At 39.7% G+C, this 23,614-nt stretch overlaps 1 protein-coding gene across 1 annotated transcript in view; it reads left to right on the forward strand.

The window, feature by feature from the left end:
- Positions 1-6,480: 6,480 nt before the first annotated feature.
- SYNE2 (spectrin repeat containing nuclear envelope protein 2) overlaps positions 6,481-23,614 on the forward strand; it is a 330,936-nt gene continuing 313,802 nt past the window's right edge. The window contains exons 1-2 of the mRNA XM_064374927.1: positions 6,481-6,560; positions 12,646-12,775. Of these exons, the coding sequence (XP_064230997.1) occupies positions 12,697-12,775 (79 nt within the window). The 5' untranslated portion in view covers positions 6,481-6,560; positions 12,646-12,696. The remainder of the gene's footprint in view (positions 6,561-12,645; positions 12,776-23,614) is intronic.

Below are 23,614 nucleotides of genomic sequence, written 5' to 3' on the forward strand. Positions count from 1 at the left end.
AACCTCCACCTCCTGGGTTCAAGTGATTCTTCTGCCTCAGCTTCCCGAGTAGCTGGGAATACAGGTGTGCACCACCATGCCTGGCTAATTTTTGTATGTTTAGTAGAGACACGGGTGTCACTATATTGGCCATGCTGGTCTTGAACTCCTGACCTTGTGATCTACCAACCTTAGCCTCCCAAAGTGCTGGGATTACAGATGTGAGCCATTGGGCCTGACCAAGTATTTTATTTTGTTGGCATACTTTTGTTCATCTTGTTTTACCTTCTTATTTTGTTAGTATAACTTTATTTTTTTGAGACAGAGTTTTGCTGTCATTCAGGCTGGAGTGCTGTGGTGGCATCTCGGCTCACTGCAATCTCCACCTCCCTGGTTCAAGCGATCCACCTGCCTCAGCCTCCTGAGTAGCTGGGACTACAGGCGCATGCCACCACGCCTGGCTAATTTTTATATTTTTTGTAGAGATGGAGTTTTGCTATGTTGCCCAGGCTGGTCTCGAACTCCTGGCCTCAAGTGATTCGCCTGCCTTGGCCTTCCAGAGTGCTGACATTACAGGTGTGAATCATTGCACCTGGCCCCCACCAGTAGCTTTCTAAGACGAAGGGCTTAGGACGTATATTTTTTTTGAAGCTTTGTGTGTCAAACACTTGATTCATACTTTAGCTGGGTATAAATTAGAGTTGAAAGTTTTTCTCTTAGAACTTTGTTTAAAAATCACAAAATACACATAACATAAAGTTTATCGTTGTAACCATTTTTAAGTGGTATTGATTCCTGCTGGTGGGTTCACACTGTTGTGTAACCATCACCACTATCCATCTCCTGAACTCTTTCCATTTTGTAAAACTGAAACTATATTCATTAAACAAATAAAAGTTAATTAAAATAGTTAACTCTCCATTCCCTTGGCAGCCACCATTTTACTCTTTGTCTATAAATTTTGATAACTCTAGGTACCTTATGTAAGTGGAATCAGACAGCATTTGTGGGGAATTTTCTGGATCTGTGCTGATTTCATACATGTGGATGTCAGGTTTTTTAGCTTTGTAAGTTTTCATCCTTAAGTTATTTTTGTTAGTTTTTTTGAGACAACAGGGTCTTACTTTATCACTCAGGCTGGAGTGCAGTGGCACAGTCATGGCTTATTGCAGCCTCAAACTCCAGGGCTCAGGTGATCCTCCTGCCTCAGCCTCCCAAGTAGCTGGGACTACAGGCACATGCCACCATGCCTAGCCAATTTTTGGATTTTTTGTGAAGATGGGGTTTTACCATGTTGCCTAGGCTGGTCTAGAACATCTGGGCTCAAGTGATGCTCCTGCTTTGGCCTCCCAAATTGCTGGGATTACAGGCGTGAGCCACTGTGCCTGGCTAAGTTTTCTCACTCTTTGTTTTAGTATTGTGACTGGCTTTTAATTTTTACTGCTGATTAAGAAATGGGATAATCTCTATAAATGTATTCCACAGATTACAATAAATACTATTTATATACTGTGTAGTACATTTCTTTTTTTTTATTGCATTTTAGGTTTTGGGGTACATGTGAAGAACATGCAAGATAGTTGCATGGGTACACACATGGCAGTGTGATTTGCTGCCTTCCTCCCCTTCACCTATATCTGGCATTTCTCCCCATGCTATCTCTCCCCAACTCCCCACCCCCCACTGTCCCTCCCCTATTTCCCCCCAACAGACCCCAGTGTGTGATGCTCCCCTCCCTGTGTCCATGTGTTCTCATTGTTCAACACCCGCCTATGAGTGAGAACATGCGGTGTTTGATTTTCTGTTCTTGTGTCAGTTTGCTGAGAATGATGGTTTCCAGGTTCATCCATGTCTCTACAAAGGACATGAACTCATCGTTTTTGATGGCTGCGTAATATTCCATGGTGTATATGTGCCACATTTTCCCTGTCCAGTCTATCATCGATGGGCATTTGGGTTGGTTCGAGGTCTTTGCTATTGTAAACTGTGCTGCATTGAACATTCGTGTGCATGTGTCCTTATAGTAGAGCGATTTATAATCCTTTGGATACATACCCAGTAATGGGATTGCTGGGTCAAATGGAATTTCTGTTTCTAGGTCCTCGAGAAATCGCCACATTGTCTTCCACAATGGTCGAACTAATTTACACTCCCACCCAACAGTGTAAAAGTGTTCCTATTTCTCCACATCTTCTCCAGCATCTGTTATCTCCAGAGTTTTTAATGATCGCCATTCTAACTGGCGTGAGATGGTATCTCAATGTAGTTTTGATTTGCATTTCTCTAATGACCAGTGATGATGAGCATTTGTTCATATGTTTGTTGGCCTCATGTATGTCTTCTTTTGTAAGTACATTTCTTATAGTAAGTATTTAATAAATGTTAGTTGTAGTAGTTCTTAGTTTCCTGAGTGTGTTCCTTGAATTCCAGCAACCACCTTATAAGAGAAGGATTATTCCCATTCTGCAGCAGTGGATGCTGAAGTTCAGAGCATCTGGGACTGGATCAAGGCCAGTGGAAGGCGCTTTTAGGGAAGTGGCTACATTTCCTCCGGATGCTCTGATGGTGGGTTAAGTGGGTGGTTTCTCACCTCAGTTGGTATTTGTTGGTGACACTGCTTTGTTGTGAGATTGTAAGCCCAGTGGCATCATGATTTGAGAATTGCTACATGTTTGTTTTCTAAAAGCATAGTATATAGATAGGTGTATTAGTTTGTTTTCACACTGCTGATAAAGACATACCTGAGACTGGGAAGAAAAAGAGGTTTAATGGACTTACAGTTCCACATGGCTGGGGAGGCCTCACAATCATAGTGGAAGGCAAGGAGGAGCAAGTCATGACTTACATGAATGGCAGCAGGCAAAAAGAGAGCTTGTGCAAAAATCTCCCCCTTATAGTAACCATCAGATCTTATGAGACTCATTCACTATCACAAGAACAGCGCAGGAAATACCCGCCCCCATAGTCACCTTCCACCAGGTTCCTCCCATGACACGTGGGAATTGTGGGAGTTACAATTCAAGATGAGATTTGGGTGGGGACACAGCCAAACCATATCATAGGATTGATTGTTCTGGCACTTGTGTGGTGTCATTAGAAGAATTAAGTTCCTGGGAGGAGGTAATAGAGTGGACTTTACAAATCACCTGACCTGGGAATATGCACCAGTTGCTTCTAGAGAAGTTAATGGGAAAAAGATGAAGAAATTTATTGCAGTGTTTCACCAACTTTCTGCTGTGAGCTTGTAAGCAGACTGTCAATTGCTGGGAATAGCTCTACAATTGAACTGAAAAAGGAGAAGAGCCTTCCAAATTCCTAGGTGGACTATAAATAATAGTACAGCTGAAGAATGGAAAAAAGAACAGGAGAGACACCCCAGTGAAAATGCTGGCTTTAAAGTCTCTCTGTTAAAGAAATAAGTGAATGATACATCCTGCTATGATATACCTTCTGGTCAACCTTTAAAGATAGGACAAATGCCTCTTCCTCAGTAGTGGCGAAGTGGTTTTTCAGTTAGACTTTCAGTTATACTGGCAGGGCTTGTTAACAAACTGTCTAATGATGAGAAAACAGAAAACCATTGAGCTACCAAAAATAATTCTGGGAGTATTTTTTAGAAGTTTCTGATACAGAGAATTTAAAAAATACTTCATTTTTGTCAAGAGTATTTTTCTCCTTATTATGAAGATACAGTATACAAGTTCTATGGCATATGGAATGAAGAACTGAACCTGAACTAAATAATGGCTTATTCTCATTTTGCTGTCATTTCATTAAAATAAAAGCAAAATTGTTATTCTTATTTCAGTAGAAATATGCATCCGTCATTTGAAAATTTAAAAATGCAGATAAAAAGAAAATAAAAATCACTCATAACCGCCTTCACTTGAGATGTCATCTATTAAAATTTCATCTTTTAGATAAAAAGTTTCTAATCGTAGCCAGAGTAAATGCCAAGATTTCTTTAAAAAAGGGAAACTCAACCAGATGTGGTGGCTCAAGCCTGTAATCCCAGCACTTTGGGAGGCTGAGGCGGGCGGATCATGAGGTCAGGAGTTTGAGACCATCCCGGCCACGCTGGTGAAACCCTGTCTCTACTAAAAATAAAAAGAATTATCTGGGCATGGTGGTGGGCACCTGTAATCCCAGCTACTCGGGAGACTGAGGCAGGAGAATTGCTTGAACCTGTGAGGTGGAGGTTGCAGTGAGCCAAGATAGTGCCACTGCGCTCCAGCCTGGGTGACAGAGCGAGACTCCATCTCAAAAAAAAAATAAAAAAAAAAAAAAGGAAAGAGAAACTCACTACTGTTTTGAGGTTTTAATAGATATCACAAGAATATTCCATAAGCAAGCCATAGTCATTTCAAAATAGTTTATACCAGCCGGCTGCAATTGCTCACACCTGTAATCCCAGCATTTTGGGAAGCTGAGGCAGGAGGATTGCCTCAGGTCAGGAGTTTGAGACCAGCATGGGGAATATAGTGAGACCCTGCCTCTATAGAAAATTTAAAAATTAGCCAAGTGTGGTTTTATGTGCCTATAGTTCTAGCTACTTGGGGAGGATGGCTTGAGCCCGAGGACATTGAGGTTTCAGTGAGCCATGATAGCACCACTGCACTCCAGCCTGGGTGACAGAATGAGAACTTGTTTTCAGCAACAAACAAAACCAAACCAAAACCCCCAAAATAGTTTATATGTCATTGATAAAAGCATGTGTATTAATTTACATGAATTTTAAAAACAACGCCACATTATTCCACTTTGTTTTAGAATATTTAATGCCACTACATTCTTCACCCAACCTTTGGTTTTGTTTCTGAAGATTTTATTCACTCTTAAGAATAGTTTTATTTAAGGCTGGGCATGGTGACTCATGCCTGTAATCCAAGCACTTTGGGAGGCTGAGGCAGGCGGATTATCTGAAGTCAGGATTTCAAGACCAGCCTGGCCAATATGGCGAAAACCCAGCTCTACTAAAAATACAAAAATTAGCTGGGCATGGTGGCTTATACCTGTAGTCCCAGCTATTTGGGAGGCTGAGGCAGGAGAATCATTTGAACTTGGGAGGCAGAGGTTGCGGTGAGCCGAGATCGCACCATTGCAGTCCAGCCTGTGCAACAGAGCGAGACTCCATCCCTGGCTTTGTTACATAATTGTGGTTACTTTTATTTGAGAAGACAAGTAAGACCAAAAGGAGTACCCAGGAAAAGCTCTTCTGGGGTGGAATTTACCTGAGCACAGCTGCTGTCTTCTCCTCGGGGAAGTCAAAACATAGTGATAGATTTCAGTTACCAGAGACCTGGGAGACTCAATCTAGCCCTCAGCCAAACCCTCACTCCTCTCTTTCTTTCTCTCTCATCCCTTTTTTGGGAGACAAAGTCTTGCTCTGTCACCCAGGCTGCAGTGCAGCGGCATGAATGGGACTCACTGCAGCCTTGATCTCCTGGGCTCAAGCGAGGTGGGAACCTCAGCCACTGGAGTAGCTAGGCCTGCAGGTGCGTGCCGCCAAGCCCAGCTATTTTATTTTTATTTTTTTTGTTGAGACAAAGTCTCACTTTGTTGCCCAGGCTGGTCTCGAAGTCCTGGTCTCAAGCAGTCCCCCTGCCTCTGGCTCTCTAAGTGCTGGGATTACAGGAGTGAACCTCTGCACCTGACCTTTCACTCTTACTTCTGCCTTCCTTTTTCATACCCTTTCTAGCTTCTGCATTCAAATCCTGAGAAGACCCTTGAAACTTTTCGTTTCTACTGTTTCGGTTTTTCATGGTCCTTTTTGATATGTAAATTCCTCCCTAGAAATGTCAACAGTTTCTCACTGTTTTTCACCAAAAACAGTTGTGTTGGAAATATCTTCAATCATATCCTCATGACCTCTGTAGTATGTTTTGACAAATGATTGTACTAAGACAGTATTTGGGTCAATAATCTAATACTCCCAATTGGTTCAGTGTTCAAAGTTTGGCTTTACTTTCGATAGACATTTCTAGAAGCTCTAAGAAATTGTCCCGGAAATAAAAAGTTATGAATATATCTTTTGCCTTGTTTGCTGATAAATTCTCCTGGTTAAAAACAGAAACTTCTGGCCGGTGTGGTGGCTCACACCTATAGTCCCAGCACTTCAGGAGGCCGAGGTGGGTGGATCACCTGAGATCAGGAGTTTGAGATCAGCCTAGCCAACATTGTGAAACCCCTGACTCTACTAAAAATACAAAATAATTAGCTGGGTGTGGTGGTGGGTACCTGTAATCTCAGCTACTCAGGAGGCTGAGGCAGAAGAACTGCTTGAACCCAGGAGGTGGAGGTTGCAGAAAGCCAAGATTGCACCGTTGCACTCCAGCTGGGGTGACAGAGTGAGACTCTGTCTTAAAAAAAAAAAAAAAAAATCCAGAAACTTATAAGTCATCCAGCTATTTTGAGGTCTAGACTGTTTTTTTGGGGGTACTATTTTATCTAGTTGTTTTTCTGACACCTTTGTTATTTATTTATTTTTATTTATTTACTTTCTAGAGGCAGAGTCTCTCTAGATTGCCCAGGCTTGCCTTGAACTTCTGGATTTGAACAGTCTTCCCATCTCAGTCTCCTAGGTAGGTAGGACTACAGGGATGTGCCTGGTCTTTTTCTACGTCTTTAATATACAATACAGTGACTTCCACATACCAGTTTAGGACAGGAATACTTCTTGATTCTCCAGTTACCAACTTGTCTTTATTGTTCTGTTTTTGTTTTTAATATAAATACAGCAAATGATTCTTTCTCCTACATCTGATACCTTATATTTGATTAATATTGAACTAAATGGCCATTCTTTTTATTTTTTTAATTTCAGAGAGACATTGTTTTTTTTGAGATGAAGTCTCGCTTTGTTACCCAGGCTGGAATGCAATGACATGATCTTGGTTCACTGCAACCTCTGCCTCCCAGGTTCAAGCAATTCTCCTGCCTCAGCCTCCCGAATAGCTGGGATTACAGGCGCTTGCCACCATATCCGGCTAATTTTTGTATTTTTAGTAGAGACAGGGTTTCACCATGTTCGTTGGGCTGGTCTTGAACTCCTGACCTCGTGATCTGCCTGCCTCAGTCTCCCAAAGTGCTGGGATTACAGGCGTGAGCCACTGCAGTCAGCCTCTATTTTTTAAAATTTTAACTTTTGTTTTAGATATAGAAGGCACATGTGCAGGTTTGTAACAGGTATATTGTAACCAGGTGGTGAGCATAGTACCTGATAGGTAGTTTTTCAACCCATGTCCCCTTCCCTCCCTTCACTCCTCTAGTAGTCTGTAGTCTTTTCTTCCCATGTTTATGTCTATGTGTTCTCAATGTTTAGCTCCCACTTTTAAGTGAGAACATTTATTATTTGGTTTTCTGGTCCTGTGTTAATTCGCTTAGGATTATGGCCTCCAGCTCCATCCATGTTGCTGCAAAGGCTAAGGTGTTATTCTATGTTATGGCTGTGTAGTATTCCATGATGTGTATGTACTACGTTTTCTTTAGTCCACAGTCGTTGGGCACCTAGGCTGATTCCGTATCTTTGTTATTATGAGTAATGTGGCAGTAAACTTATGAGTGCATGTGTCTTTTTGGTAGAATGATCTATTTTCCTTTGGGCATATATACAGTAATGGGATTACTGGGTTGAATGTTAGCTTTGTTTTCAGTTTGAGACATCTGCAAACTGCTTTCCATAGTGGCTGAACTAATTTACTTTCCCACCAACAGTTTGTAAAGTTCTCTTTTCTCTGCAGCCTCACCAGCATCTTTTGTTTCTTGACTTTTAGTAATAGCCATTCTGACTGGTGTGAGATGGTGTATCTTGGTGGTTTTGATTTGGATTTCTCTGATAATTAATGATAGTAAGCATTTTTTCATGTTAGTTGGCCAGTTGTAAGTCTTCTTTTGAGGTATGTCTATTCATGCCCTTGGCCCATTTTTTAATGGGGTTGTCTTTTGCTTGTTGATTTCTTTAAGATCCTTATAGATTCTGAGTATTAGGCCTTTGTCAGTGCATGGTTTGTGAATGCATTCTTCCATTCTGTAGGGTTTTTGTTTACTTTGTGGATAGTTTCTTTTGCTGTGCAGAAACTCTTTAATTAGGTCCCATCTGTCAATTTTTGTTTGTGTTGCATTTGCTTTTGGAGACTTAGCCAAAAATACTTTGCCAAGGCTGATGTTAAGAAGGGTATTTCCTAGGTTTTCTTTCAGGATTTTTATAGTTTGAGGTCTTACATCTGTGTTGAGTTAATTTTTGTTTATGGTGAAAGTTAAGGAAGGGTTCAGTTTCATTCATCAGCATATGGCTATATAGTTATCCCAGCATCATTTATTGACTAGGGAGTCATTTCTCCATTGCTTATTTTTGTCAGTCTTGTTAATATCAGATGGTTGGAAACGTGCAACTTTATTTCTGAGTTTTCTATTTTGTTCCATTGGTCATTGTGTCTGCTTTTGTATTAGTACCATGCTGTTTTGGTTACTGTAGCCATAGAGTATAGTTTGAAATTGGGTAGTGTGATGCCAATGGCTTTGTTCTTTTTGCTTAGGATTGCTTTGACTATTTGGGCTGTGTTTTTGGGTCTATGTGAATTTTAGAATTGTTTTTTCTAATTCTGTGAAGTATGTTCATAGTTGGATCAGAATGCCATTGAATCTGTAAATTGCTTTGATAGTATGGTCATTTCAGTGATATTGGTGGTGCTTCTAATTCATGGACATGGAAAGTTTTTCCCTTTATTTGTGTCATCTCTGATTTTTTTTCAGCAGTTTTTTATAATTCTCCTTGAGATCTTTCACCTCCGTGATTAACTGTGTTCCTAGATATTTTATTTTCTTTGTGGCTGTTGAAAATGGAAATATGCTCTTGGCTTGACTGTCAGCCCGGTGCATCTAAATTTTGTACTAAGTTTTGCTACTGATTTTTGTACATTGATTTTATATCCTGAAACTCTGCTAAAATCACATATCAGTTCTAGTAGCCTTTTGGCGGAGTCTTTAGGGTTTTTTAAGTATAAAATCATATCATCAGCAAAGAGAGATAGTTTGACCTCTTCTTTTCCTATTTGGATGCCTTTTATTTCTTTTTCTTGCCTGATTGTTCTGGCTAGGGCTTCCAGTGCTTTCTTCAATAGGAGTAGTGAGAGTGGACATCTTTATCTTGTTCCAGCTTTTGCCCATTGAGTATGATGTTGGCTGTGAGTTTTTTTCATATGGCTCTTATTATTTTGAGGTATATTCCTTCAATGCCTAGTCTGTGGAGGGTTTTTTTAATCATAAAGGGAAATGTTCAATTTATAAAAAGCTTTTCTGTGTCTATTGAGATGACATATGGATTTTGCTTTTAATTCTGTTTATGTGGTAAATCACATTTATTGATTTGGATATGTTAGAACCAACCCTATATTCCAGAAATAAAGCCTACTTGATCATGATGAATTAACGTTTTTATGTGCTGCTGGATTCAGTTTGCTAGTATTTTGTTGAGAATTTTTGCGTCTGTGTTCATCAGGGATATTGGCCTGAAGTTTTCTTTTTTAGTTGTGTCTTTGCCAAATTTTGGTATTAGGCTGATGCTGGCTTCATGGTATGAGTTAGGGAAGAGTCCCTCCTCCTTAATTTTTTTGGAATAGTTTCAGTAGGATTTGTACCAGTTCTTCTTTACACTTCTGGTAGAATTCAGCTGTGAATCCATCTGGTCCAGAGCTTTTTTTGGTTGGTAGGTTTTTAAAAAAATTATTGATTCATCTTCAGAGTTCGATATTGGTCTACTCAAGATGTCAATCTCTTTCCAATTCAGTCTTGGGAAATTGTGTTTCTGGGAATTTATCCATTTCCTCTAGATTTTCTAAGTTATGTGGATAAAGTTGTTTGTAGTATTCACTGAGGATCTTTTGTATTTCTGAGGGATCAGCTGTAATATCATCTTTGTCATTTCTTATTATACTTACTTGCATCTTCTCAGAGACATTCTTACCAAATTCAAGGTACTATCCAAATAATGCTAATAGGACTATTTGGCAGGAAATGCTATTTTGTAATAAGTACACTCTTGTCTTAGGTGGTTTGAGTTGCTATAACAAAATACCATATAATGGGTAGTTTAACATGACAGAGATGTATTTCTCATAGTTCAGGAGTCTGGGAAATCCAAGATCAAGTCTAGAAGATTTAGTGTCTGTTGAGGGCCTGTTACCTCAGGGATGGCGATCTTCTCAGTCTATCCTCACATGGTGGAAGGGGTAAGGGGTCTCTCTTGGGCCTTTTTTATAAGGACACTAATCCCATTAATGAGGATCACCTCTCAAAGGCCCCATCTTACCATGACATTGGGGATTAGATTTCAACATATGGACTTTGGGGGACGTAAGATCTCAGTCCACTGCAACTCCTACAGTTGCATCCATCTCCAGCTTTTTTTTTTGTTTGTTTGTTTTTTGAGATGGAGTTTTGCTCTTGTTACCCAGGCCGGAGTGCAATGGCGCAATCTCGGCTCACCGCAACCTCCGCCTCCTGGGTTCAGGCAATTCTCCCGCCTCAGCCTCCTGGGTAGCTGGGATTACAGGCACGCGCCACCATGCCCAGCTAATTTTTTGTATTTTTAGTAGAGACGGGGTTTCACCTTGTTGACCAGGATGGTCTCGATCTCTTGACCTCGTGATCCACCCGCCTCGGCCTCCCAAAGTGCTGGGATTACAGGCATGAGCCACCGCGCCCGGCCTCCATCTCCAGCTTTAAGTGGTGGCGCATGCTGCCTCCTTTGCTATCAGAATACCTTCTATCCTTGTTTATTAGAGGACTTTGCTTAATATTGTGTTCATTTGTCATTCTCAGAGGATTGAATCTCTTGAGAGCAGCATCCAACCTATATGATTATTTGTTGTACAAATGAATGAAAACAAAAATAAACAACATATGGCAAACTTTCGCTCACCTTAGGAGGTACCATCATGTGTTGGTTTAGAGGATGAACTCTGAAGCCCAAACTACGTGGATTCAAGCCTTGGCTCCTTCATTTATTACCTGTGTGTTCTTAGACAATCGTGAATCATATTGGTGCATCTAAGTTTTATCTTTTCAAATGTGGAGATGACGGTAGTTTCTAACTCTTACCATTGTTATAAATGAGGTTTTATATACAAAGTGCTTGTAACACTGCCTATATACAGTAAGTACTGTTGTTACTATTGCTATTATCCTTTTTTTTTTTTTAATAGCTATGACATGGAATAGTATGTGCCCTTAAAAGATTCATTCTGGAATTCAGTTCTTAGGGTGCCAAAATGAAGAAGTGCTTTGTCTCTACTTTGGGTTCAGGAGCCCCAGAGTATGGGAAGTGGAGGTCCTCAGTATATCACACAGCTGAGGACATTTGTGTTTTTATCAGTTGTCAGGCTGCCGAGGCTCATGGTGAACTAATAAACAGCCTTTCCTTTTGGTTAGAATCTCTCTATCCATATAGCAACTCTTTTACCTCAGGCTGGTTGTGATTCATCTTAATTCAGAGGGTAAACAAATTAATCATTAATTAAGTTACGAAATCTTTAACAACAGTGATCCATACAAGAGATACTAAAAGGGCTGTGGGTGATAAACAGAGGGAGCAGGCAGGATTGAAATATTTTTGAAGTCTTCTCTAGCAGGAACTGTTTAATGATTTTTACTCTTTGTATTTTTTTAAGTGTTCTGTTTAATATTTAATATGATTGTATCTAGCTGTTGGCCTCATATTTATCTTTTAGTCCCCCTGCCAACATTTTATTATGCAAAATTTCCAGTATACAGCAAAAATAAAGGAATTTAAAAGTGAATACCTATATGGTCAACACATAACATTAATATTTTGCAATGCTTGCTTGATCACAAAGCTGTACAGTTATCTATCACTATGTTCACCCCCAACTACTTTATATTTTTATATGCTTGGTTAGGTTTATTTTATTATTTGATCATCCATATGAGAGAAGTCAGTGTTTTGTACTCATCCTCCAGAAACTAATAGTGGTAAATAAATACATGAAGCAATGCTTTGTAAGAGGTATGGAGTAAAAATTGCTCTCACTGGAAGGATTCTTTAAGAATCAAGGTGAGGCAAGGGGAAGAAACGTGTAGGTAGAAAAATAAGCCCTTGGGAAAAGAATTCACTATATTAGATAACTCATTAAAATATTCTTTTTGATATGTTAGATTTTTAGTTTCACTTTGCAAGCTATGCAGGCTCAGCTCTTCTTGTTTCCAGTAAATAGCAACAAAACTGGGGCAGAAAAGAAACTACGTTAGTAAAGTGTTTTAAAGAAAATCCTTGAAGGTTGAAGGCTAACAATCACATAACACTAACACCTAAGATAACAGTTTGTGTCAGCTTTACTTCCTCTAGATAAGTTACTACATCGAATTGCCTGGCTTTCCTTTTCATCACTGGTATAGAATCCACAATGCTAGTTCTTTTGGAGTTCTGAAGGCAGCTCCAAAGGGCATGAATAGGTCATAGGGCAAAATCTTGATTATGAGTCAAAAGGAAGGCGTAGTTACTTTGTTCTTCATGAACTATGGAAACACACACTAGAAAGCCATACTTGTTTTGGAGGACGGTTTTTGGTTGCTGCGGTTTTCTGGCAGTACATGTTTACTAGAAACAGAGCTGCAAAGTTATTAATGAACATTTATCTCTTTCACTTTCAGTTCACTTCTTTAATTGAGATGGACATGATATAATCTCCATTGAGTCAAAGAATGGCATCTAGTCCTGAGCTTCCCACCGAAGATGAACAGGTTTCCTGGGGCATCGATGATCTCCATATTTCATTGCAAGGTAATTAAGATTGGGTCCAGGTAGCACCCACAGAAACTGTGGAAACCTTATTCTTACCTAGCTGCAAATCATACTGATTTCTGTCTCTCCTATGGAGATAATTAAATATATCTGTATTTTTCCAGCTGTAGAAACCTTTTAGTATACTTAAGTGTCTTTATTGCTGTCTTAGCTCTGTGGGAAAGTAAGGAATACCTGGAAGGAATTTACTATCTCCAGTTTCTTACTGAGTGTATGTATTTTATTTGCAGTGAAAATTAAATAGTAAACCATAGTTTACTTGGCATTGTTTGTGCTTACTTCATATCTTTTTGTATAGCTTCTTTTAAATGCACATCCTTGCCGGGCACGGTGGCTCATGCTTGTAATCCCAGCACTTTGGGAGGCCGAGGTAGGCAGATCACCCAAGGTCAGGGGTTCGAGACCAGCCTGAACAACATGGGGACACCCCATTTCTACTAAAAGTACAAAACTGGCCAGGTGTGGTAGCACATGCCTGTAATCCCAGGTACTTGGGAGGCTGAAGCAGGAGAATTGCTTGAACCCGAGAGATGGAGGTTGCAGTGAGCTGAGATCGCACCATTGCATTCCAGGCTGGGCAACAAGAGTGAAACTCCATCTCGTAAATAAATAAATGCACATCTTTATTTTTCCAATAGGAAGAAAGGTAATATCATAAATGAATGATCTTTCAGTCATGTGAATCATGTGTCCATATGTCTAAGTGCTGTCATTTTTTTAAATGCTTCTTGTGAAGTTTGGCAATATTCGTGTTGTATTTTGAAAATTCGCTAGCCACTAGACCTCTTTGCTGATAACAAATGTTGGAGTTTAGTAAAGTTAGCTAGTATACAAGAAATAAGGCTATAGCAGGTCTTGGAAAATATTTATGGAAATATGTATTTTAAAGTAATTTCAAGATTATGAGCAGTATTATGCAGCATTTTTAGAATGTTATTCAAAATCATAGATTCTGAGTCATTTATGGTAAAGATGCCAAAATTACTTTTTTTCTGATATTTTCCTTTAAATTAAAGATCTGTTTTGATGCCATATTGAGTGATTTGGCAAAAAAACAAAAACAAAAACAAAACCACCCTGTTTTGAGTCATTTGCTTCTATATTTTGAGCTGAGATGGAAATCAGTAGCTGTTAGAATAGACAGTATCTGTATGTACCAGCCTTTTAAAAGTAATTATTGTATAATTTGTGTAGATTAAGAAACAAATTGTTGCGAGGTTATACTTGAGATAAGAATTTTAAAAATTTTTAGTAAGGACTAAAAAAATAGTGTCTTAATACTCAGATGTAGTTGGAATCAAGCTTTCATTTAACTGGAAAAAAATTCTTGTTTTTCTATGGTGTTTTGGTTGCATGTGAAGTTTTGACTGCCATAAATAGGTAAATCAGATTTCTAATGCTGGCTCTGCCAATCATTAGTTCTTTGAACTTGGAGGAGAGATTTCATCTCTTGAGTCTCAGTTTCCTCATTTGTAAAATGTGAATGAGAGTGCCCACACTGCAGCTGCGTTTTGAAGATGAACAGTAAGAGAGACAAAGGGGCTTAGCACAGTGCCTAACACAGACTAGCGACTCAGTATGTACATCGAACTTTGACTATGTTTGGAGTCAAAATCTTACTCTCAAAGTATTGCTTGTCCAGGAGCACATGGCTGGAGTAGAAACTTCATGGTATACAGGAAAAAAGTGTAAATCAGAAGTCTGGTTTTTCTCCGCTATTTCGTTTGTTTGTTTTAACATTTCTGTTCAGTGGCTCCCTATCACATGTGGGATGAAGTCCAGACTTCTTGGCATGGCTCAGGCTTTTGCTGGTCCAGTGCTTGCCTTTCTCTCGGCTCTTATCTCCCACCATGCCCCATATACACTCTGTGCTCCAGACCCACAGTTCCTTAAGGGGCCATACTGTTCCCCACTCGGCCAGCCTGTGTGCTTTCATTTGGGTTGTTTCCCTTGTAGCTCCCCTCTCCCGGCCTCCTTCAGCAGCAGAAGTCATCCCCGATCCATCCTTCATACATCCCTTATCCATCCCCCGGTCAATTAGAATCAGCTTCCTCTGTGAGCCCTGCTCTCTCTTAGGCTGAGATAACGTGCTTCCTCCTCTGTTCTCCCATAGTATCTATTTGAGCACTTACAGTATTTTAATTATTATACATATCAAATAATATTTTCTTCCCCACAACAGAGTGAACATTTTGACTTCTGTGTAGCATGCTATAATTTATGTAGCACTTTTGCATACATCATCTCATTTGATCCTCACAACCACATCATGAAGTAGATTTAAAAAGAATCTTTGACGAGCTGAGAAAGAAGCTGTGGCTCAGAAAGAATGAATTACTTGCCGAGAGTCCCGCAGCTAGTGAGCAGCAGTTTTGACTAGGAGGACATTGTACCATACCCTCTTTGATACACTAACTTTCTCTGGAAAATTTATTAAATCTTAGCCTTAACCTATTCAATCCACAGCAAGTGTTCACATCCAGAATATGGATGGACATCTTCAAGTAATATTAGCAATCTCAGGCTCACACATAGCTCAAAATAATCAGCAAATTACTGAGAAATGAGTGGTTTCTTATAGCATGTTTTGAATTATAGTAGGTTATACAATCTGCTTCACAATTGGAGAATCGTATGGGCTGTTTGCAGTGTAAATATGATATACATGCACTGATCAGTCTGAACGATTTCCTTTCATGATGTATTTAGAGGAATCGTGGGGCTGGGCACATTGCTCTGTAGGGGGAGAGGTGGAAAGCCAATACTATAGTGTTGAGGTGACACTGGGCAATCTGTCCACATTAGCCAGGTACCCTCAAGAGATACCAACCACGAAGTTCCCATGCCTATAAGATGAAGGCTTTACGGTGAAATGAATAGGTTTCCCAAAGTTAAGTTCCATATTGTTATCAGTGAATTTATAATGATTCTTTCAGCCTAAGTTGTTGAAGGAAAGAAGGAAGGGAGGGAGGAAGGAAGAAAAGAAGGCGGACACTGGATATATTTCTGAAGGCACCTTTGCTTTCATAGCAGGATTATTAGTTATTTGAGAAAAAATATTGTTGGACAATATTATCTGCATGAAGAACTACTGAACTAAAGGCTGTTGGTGGTAGTCTTAAAGACACTTGGCATTGTACACGCAGCAAGCAGACTCGTATTTTGCAAAATTCACGTGCTTAATGATCCTTGGAATAATATGAGAAAAGAGATTTCATGTAATATGAGAGGCTCAGGATCACTGCTCTTAAGAAAGTTTTTATTTTTCTTTGTTTCAGAACCGTTTTTAGAGGCAGATAGAGACAGTAGAATGGCCTAATTAACTTATAAAGCCTGCTTTATTTTAGCAAAAACTTAATCTAAGGTGAGACAATTGTGGCAACACCCTTGTTGCAATTTCTTGCAATCGTGCAAGAAAAGATTAAAATGTCTGAATTGAAATGTAGTGATTCATTATTGATATGTTACGAAAGCAGATAGCCCATATGTGCAGGGCCTAAAAGAAATCAGCCCTAAAAATAAGGCAGTGCTTTGCTGAAATTCATAGAGCAGGACAATAAGCAAGTGACTTCATCTTTCTTTTCATTGACTTTTTGTGTGATCTTTGAGAAAATATAAAGCCAATTTGAGGGTACCTTCCCTCTTTTTTTTTGAGAGAGGGTCTTGCTCTGTCACCCAGGCTGGAGAGCAGTGGTGTGAACATGGCTCACTGTAGTCTCAAACTTCTGGGCTCAAGTGATCTTCACACCTCAGCCTCACAAGTAGCTGATACTACAGGTACACATCACTGCACCTGGCTTTTTAATTTTTTTGTAGAGATGGGGGTCTTGCTATGACACCCAGGCTGGTTTTGAACTCGTGGACTCAAGTGATCCTCCTACCTCAGCCTCCCAAAGTGCTGGGATTACAGGCGTGAGCCACCACACCTGGCCCTGAGGGTAATCTTTATAGGTAGATATTTATGTTTTCTGCATCTAGTGAAGAGGATGGTATTGGACTGTTTGGTTAGGAAGAGAAATGAATGGTATTTATGAATTTGAGTGGGTTCATTTAAAAATGGAATTCATTTAGTTTAGTGCATTCTCTACTCTGGGCAGTCCACATTTTACTTTAGTTATTTATTCATATATATATATATATATATATATATATATAACATACATATAAAATATATAATATATAAAAAAAAATTTTTTTTTGACAGAGTCTCACTTTGTTGCCCAGGATAGAGGGCAGTGGTGCAACCTCAGCTCACTGCAACCTCCACCTCCTGGGTTCAAGCAATTCTCCTGCCTCAGCATCCTGAGTAGCTGGGATTACAGGCACCTGCCACTACACCTGGCTAATTTTTGTATTTTTAGTAGAGACAGGGTTTCACCATGTTGGCCAGCTTGGTCTTGAACTTCTGACCTCAAGTGATTCACCTGCCTTGGCCTTCCAAAGTGCGGGGATTACAGTTGTGAGCCACTGGCTAGCAGGCGTTATTTTAAATGATTTTGAGATTTGGAAATTCAGGCTATTAAAATGATAATAAATGGCTGTTTAAAAATTTTTAAATTTAATATAGTTTTAAATTTTAAAAAATTAAAAAAATATATGGGGAGAATCTTGCTAATTTGCCCAGGCTGGTCTTGAACTCCTGGCCTCAAGCTATCCTCCCACCTTGGCCTCCCAGAGCACTGGGATTACAGGTGTGAGCCACTGTGCCTGGCCATAAATGGCTATCTCTAAAAATTGTTTGCTTTACCAATATGCCCTTTATATAATTCCTTTAAATCTTTCTATTTGGATTTCTTCCTTGGCAAAGTAATAGGTGCTTCCTTCTCTTTAATCTCAAGAAAATAATAACTATAAACTTTGTCAGAAACAACATCTGTGCTCAGCTCTTTGTGTGGGAAAGGTATGCCCAGGGAACAATTTTTTAAAGTATTGGATAGATAAGATTATGAAAGCAGTAGGGGTAAAGTTGGATAAGTATCACAGGACTTTAAAGTTAGATGGGATTTTCTTTGCAATTCAGTGTAATTTGGGACCAAAGTAGGAATCCTTTCTGAAGTATTTCTGAGATTAAGATCCTTCAGGGAATTGAATTGAAACCCGAGGTTTGGGTTTTTTGCTTTTAGGCAGTGCCCACCTGTTGGGTTTTGAGAGTGAGAGTTACGTGGTCACATGTCGGAGTTGTGCCTTAGGGGATTAATCTGGCTTTGAGGTACAGGAAGGCTGGAAAGGTCAAGAAAGTAGTTGGAGAAACCTATTAGGAAGTGTTAGCAAATATCTGGGTGTTGGTACTTTTGCCCGGGCCAGGGTTTTAGCAGTGGTTATGAAAGTATGGGACAGATAAGAAAATCTTTAAGATGGAAGACTCAGTAGGAATTTGCAACTATGAATGTGGATAAGGTAGAAAGGCTCCAAGGTTTTGAAGTTGAGCTGCTTGGGATAATAGCAGTAGCATATATAATGTCCAAATTACTAACTTTATTTACTGTGTTTTGTTTTTGTTTTGTGTTGAAACAGAAGTCTTGCTCTGTCTCCCAGGCTGGAGTGCAGTGACGTGATCTTGGCTCACTGCAGCCTCCGCCTCCTGGGTTTAAGCAGTTTTTGTGTCTTAGCCACCCGAGTAGCTGGGATTACAGGCACGTGCCACCATGCCAAGCTATTTTTTGTGTTTTTAGTAGAGATGAGGTTTTGCCATGTTGCCTAGGCTTGTCTCAAACTCCTGGGCTCGATAGTTCCTCCCACCTTTGTCTTCCAAAGCGCTGGGATTACTGTCATGAGCCACCGTGCTCGGCCTATTTAGTGTGTTTTTATGAGTCATGATAGTAACAAATACAAAGGCCATTAAATATTATTTATATCAATGTGCTTAAAATAAATTTTTGTAGATAAAAGATGCTTTACAAAGACTCTTGAGAACTTCTCCATTATAGAAAGATTAAAAGCATGATGTAGGTGGAGGATCTATTTGAAAGCCATAGTAACAAGCGAAATCGGCTGTGTAGGAGGACTCATCATGAGAAATTTTAAATGGCAACTGTAGGCAATTTTGAACTGTTTTGGACACTCACATTTTTGTATTTTAGATTTATTTCTTTTTTAATAAGGACATAATGAACAACATCGGCCAATGCTTTAGAAAAACAGCATCCAGATACAGAATATTATCATTTTATGATACACTGATATTATCATTTTAGACACTGAACTAGGAATGAGTGTGGATTCTGTTACCTTTGCCACCACACAGAAGTTAACTTGCAAGCAGTCCTGACAAGATGCAGGTTCGTCTGCAAGAACTTGTATAAAAAACATTCAGCCCAGTTACCGTGTCATTTCAAACAAGGCTCATATGTTTTATTTAATGCTCATATCGTCTCAATGACGTATTTTAAAATATTAAAAAACCCTCTGTGTCTTCTGTGTAGGTATCATTACTTGGTAGGGTCCAGTGGTGAAACGTGAGTCTCTGTAGTTAGGTTATTAGTCCGTTTAAACTTATTTGTTATTTACTGAGTATCCATCTGATGGGAGGCTTTCAATGTTTGTACTATTTTTAGAAGTGTTAAAAATTATCCATATTTAGTTGGTTAGGTTACAAACATCATAATGGAGATGTCAGGTTTAATTTTATTCATTTACTTGATAAATGCTGAACGCCAATCATGCGCTGTGGGCAAGGTGTTATGAGTACAAAGAAACAAATTGGACATCTTCAAGAAGCATGTAGTCTAGATGTGCTTTTGCTTGTTGATGTCATGTGGAAGTGAAAAGATAGCCTGGGATGCCAGTATAATCATTCTTTCTTTTTTTCTTGAGATGGAGTCTCGCACTGCCAGCCGGGCTGGAGTGCAGTGGCGCTATCTCAGCTTACTGCAACTTCCACTTCCTGGGTTCAAGTGATTCTCCTGCCCCAGCCTCCTGGGTAGCTGAGATTACAGGCACCCATCACCACGCCCAGCTAATGTTTTGTATTTTTAGTAGAGATGGGGTTTCACCATGTTGGCCAGGTTGGTCTCGTGATTTGCTCGAGAATGATTACATTGTAATCCCAGCCTCCCAAAGTTCTGGGACTACAATGTAATCATTCTTGTGAGATGAGCTGAGGTCTTTAACTTTAAAGGGTTATGTTCCTAATTTTGGTATCCGTTGTACAAATTCAACGAAAATAGGACCAGAAATGTTGTCTGGAATATCTTTTTTTCAGCTTTAGGGAGGTAAAGAATAAAAAACATACTGCATACAGCATTATTTGCAAGGTGAGTTATAAATTCTTCTCAGTGTAAAGATGAAACAGTTTGGTCAGAACTTCCCTGGAGATTGTTGTCTTCTTACTGTTCTTATCCTTGAATTTCCTCTCATCTTTGGATATTACTTGCTGCGATAATACTTCAGAGTTCCTCCAAGTGTGTTTTAGGTACAGACAATATTAATGAATCATTATTGCCAATCAAGTTTCTGAATAGTTTAGGTTTTCAATAAACAATTTTATTATGAGTGACTGAGTGGCCATTTTATATATTTTAAAATGTTCAATAAAGTACCCTGGATTAGAAGAACTTTTGAGTGTTCATGAAAATTGTCAGATGGGATGGAAACATGGTTTTTTTAGACCTAAGACAGTGAGGTGTGTCTGTGATGTTTCGGGGTTAAATAATGCTTTAGTGTTTATGAGAGAAGAATCTGTTCTACCTTTTAACTGTGAGTGAATGAAACCATGTGAAGTCTTAGAGGAACGAGATTGATTACAAGCTTCTAGGCTGGTGCAGTGGCTCAGACCTGTAATCTCAGCACTTTGGGAGACTGAAGTGGGAGTACTGCTTGAGCCCAGGAGTTTGAGACCAGCTTGGGCAACATAGTGAGAGCCCTGGCTCAACAAAAAATAAAATAAATTATCTGGGCATGGTGGCTTTCCCTTGTAGTCCCAGCTACTTGGGAGGCTGAGGTGGGAGGATTGCCTGAGCCCAGGAGTTGAGACTGCAGTAAGCTTTGATCACACCACTGTGCTCTAGGTTGGATGACAGAGGGAGACCCTGTCTCTAAAATAAACAATTACTTATTTTTTTAAAAAAGGATTATGGGTGGAATTTCTTCCCATTTGCAACAAAGTCCCCACTGTGGGATTTTGAGGTTGATGATGAATGAAGAGTAAGAAAAGGCATGTATTAGTAGGTAATATTTTTGCTTCTCTAACCAGTTCAGATTGCTCGTTTATTATGAATAAAAGCAAATTTTCTTTGGCTGGTTAGATACTTATTATAGCAATCAAGCTATAATTTACCCATGTTTAGTGGTTTAGGTTAGTCCTTCACTGGCTATCAGTGTTGTACTGTAACAGTACAAAAGCTTCTAGAAAGTTCCTGTTATCATAGTAGCTGATATTCGCTTTTGCTGTGTTTTCTTGGAAAATTCTTTGCCTTGATATTATTAAACTTTATAACCTTAAAAATATTCTAATTAAAGGAAAAATAAAATAAGAGCTCTTGTGATATTTTGTGCTGCATAGTGTTTTTCAGAAAAAAAAATTGTTTTTTTCTTTAGTTTGTATATACAGTTTTGGCTTCTGGGAACTTTGGTTCTGTTTTTGCCAGGAATTTGGGGATAAGCTTACTTTATTCTGGGTCAGTTAAATTTTGAAAACTAGGGCAAGATAAATCCAGGGTCATTTAGAGTCTTGTTAAAGTGGGTTAACAAAGATCTCATTCATTCTGTATAGAAGTAAAAATCCTTTTTAATTAGCCCCATGGGATACAAGATTTTTCTGAGCTTTTCTGTATCCATGTATGTCGGGTGGGGGTGTAATTATTCAGAGCTTGAAGTAGTACATTAGAAAAACACAAAACTTAAAATAACATCACCTTTAAAATGGAAAAACTAAGACGTTAGTATAGTATGTTACGTTGTAATCATTTGCTGGATTTAGTGTGTGGTTTAACACTCTGAATTGGAGGTCATTTCTAAATGTGCCTCTTCAAAACATTACTTCCCTTACCTGATTTCAACAGTGGTGATTACAGTTTCCCGAAGTAACTCCCATTTTTCTAAATCATTCAGGGACTCTCAAAGGTAACTGCATTTCTGTTTCTCGATATGTGTGAGAGCCACAGTTGACTACCACCAGGTATTTTTATAGTCATTTAAAAGTGATGGATAAAAGGATATGAATGATTTATCAGAGAGATGGAATGTCTGAAGTTTTCAGTGTGTGTCTCTTTGGAGGAGAGATGTCAGATGCTGGATGAATAATTTCTTACTGTCATTGAGAGTCTGTGCAGTGATGCATGTCAGACGAGCATAGGAGGGAAAAGGCAGAAAGAGTAGCCACACGCTTTTGCTGTTCTCTTGTGGGGTGGAGCAGCATCCACTAGTCAGGCACTGGTTTTTTCCGTCTTTACTGCACAGGGGATTACCAGTTTCATCAGTGGTGTCATGTTACAAGGTAAAGGGCACCTGGCTCAAGTGTGGAACACAAACAGCCCTTCTCAAATTTGAGAAACATTTAAGATCTTTCCAAAACATTGGAATCATTTGCCTTTTCTTCAGTTAAGTAGGATTTTTAATAGTAGGAACTAAGTCTGCTGGGTATCTCTGCCTCCATCTGAATGCTTTGTTGGCAAACTTCCTGGGGGTTTTGATGTCTTCAAAATAAAATGTTTCAGAAATCCAGGTAAATTCACATTTCCCACTTCATCAGATAATTATAATTTTTATGAGCACAGGTGAAGCTGTTCACTGATTCATTCATGCAGCAAATGTTTCCTGTGACCCTACTTTGCATCAGGCACTATTTTGGGTAAGAGAATACTGAGGTGAACAACTTCAGTAAGCTTCATGTGCCTGTGGTGTTTATATTTAAGCTAGACTAGCTTATAATCAAGAAGTACATCAGTGCATGGTAAAATGCTGTGCAGAAGATGTAAATGAGTTCATATCATAGAGCTTGGGTGACTTCTTTAGATCAGAGAAGGCCTCTGAAAAGGGACAGCTTAGGAGTGATTGAGTAACACAAGGAACTTCCCTGCAAAGAGCAACATGAAAGCGGCCCAATGTGAGGCAGTAGGACAAAGAAGAGCTCTAGGATAGAAGCAAGGTTGGTGAATTCATGGAGCCAAAGAAGCCTAGTGTGGCTGGATTGTGGTGGGCAAGGGGTGGCCTGACCTGGTCATGCACTGAATGAGATCGCCTATGGAGTGTGTAGCAAGAGCAGACCTTTGGGTCTTTCAGTGTTTAGAGGTCAAGTGGAAGAGGAGGAACAAGGAAAGGACACTGAGAAGGAGTAGCCAGTGACAAGGAAGGAAAAGCAGGTGAACGTGATGCCCTGGAAACCCTTAGATGAAAGTGTTTCAAGAAGGTGGTGGCCGGGCGCGGTAGCTTCCGCCTATAATCCCAGCACTTTGGGAGGCCGGGGCGTTTGGATCATTTGAGGTCAGGAGATTGAGACCAGCCTGGCCAAAATGGTGAAACCCTGTATCTACTAAAAATACAAAAATTAGCCGGGCGTGGTGGCACGCGCCTGTAATCCCAGCTATTCGGGAGGCTAAGGCAGGGGAATCCCTTGAGTCTGGGAGGCGAAGGTTGCAGTGAGCCGAAATCCGGCCACTGCACTCTAGTCTGGGTGAGAGAGTGAGACCCTGTCTTAAAAAAACAGAAGGTGGTGTGGTAAAGCATGTTGAATGCCACACAGCAATCAAGTAAGGTCAGTACAGAGAGGTGCCCACTAGATTGGGCTCATAGAATTTGTTGTGATGGCTCTGACAAGGTTAGCTACTGTCAAGTGGTGGAAATGGAAGCCTGACTAGAGTGCCTTGAGGAGGGAGAATACGA

The sequence above is a fragment of the Aotus nancymaae genome, unplaced genomic scaffold (assembly GCF_030222135.1).
Source record: "Aotus nancymaae isolate 86718 unplaced genomic scaffold, 86718_ANA_hifiasm-v0.15.2.pri h1tg000011l, whole genome shotgun sequence".
NCBI lineage: Eukaryota > Metazoa > Chordata > Mammalia > Primates > Aotidae > Aotus > Aotus nancymaae.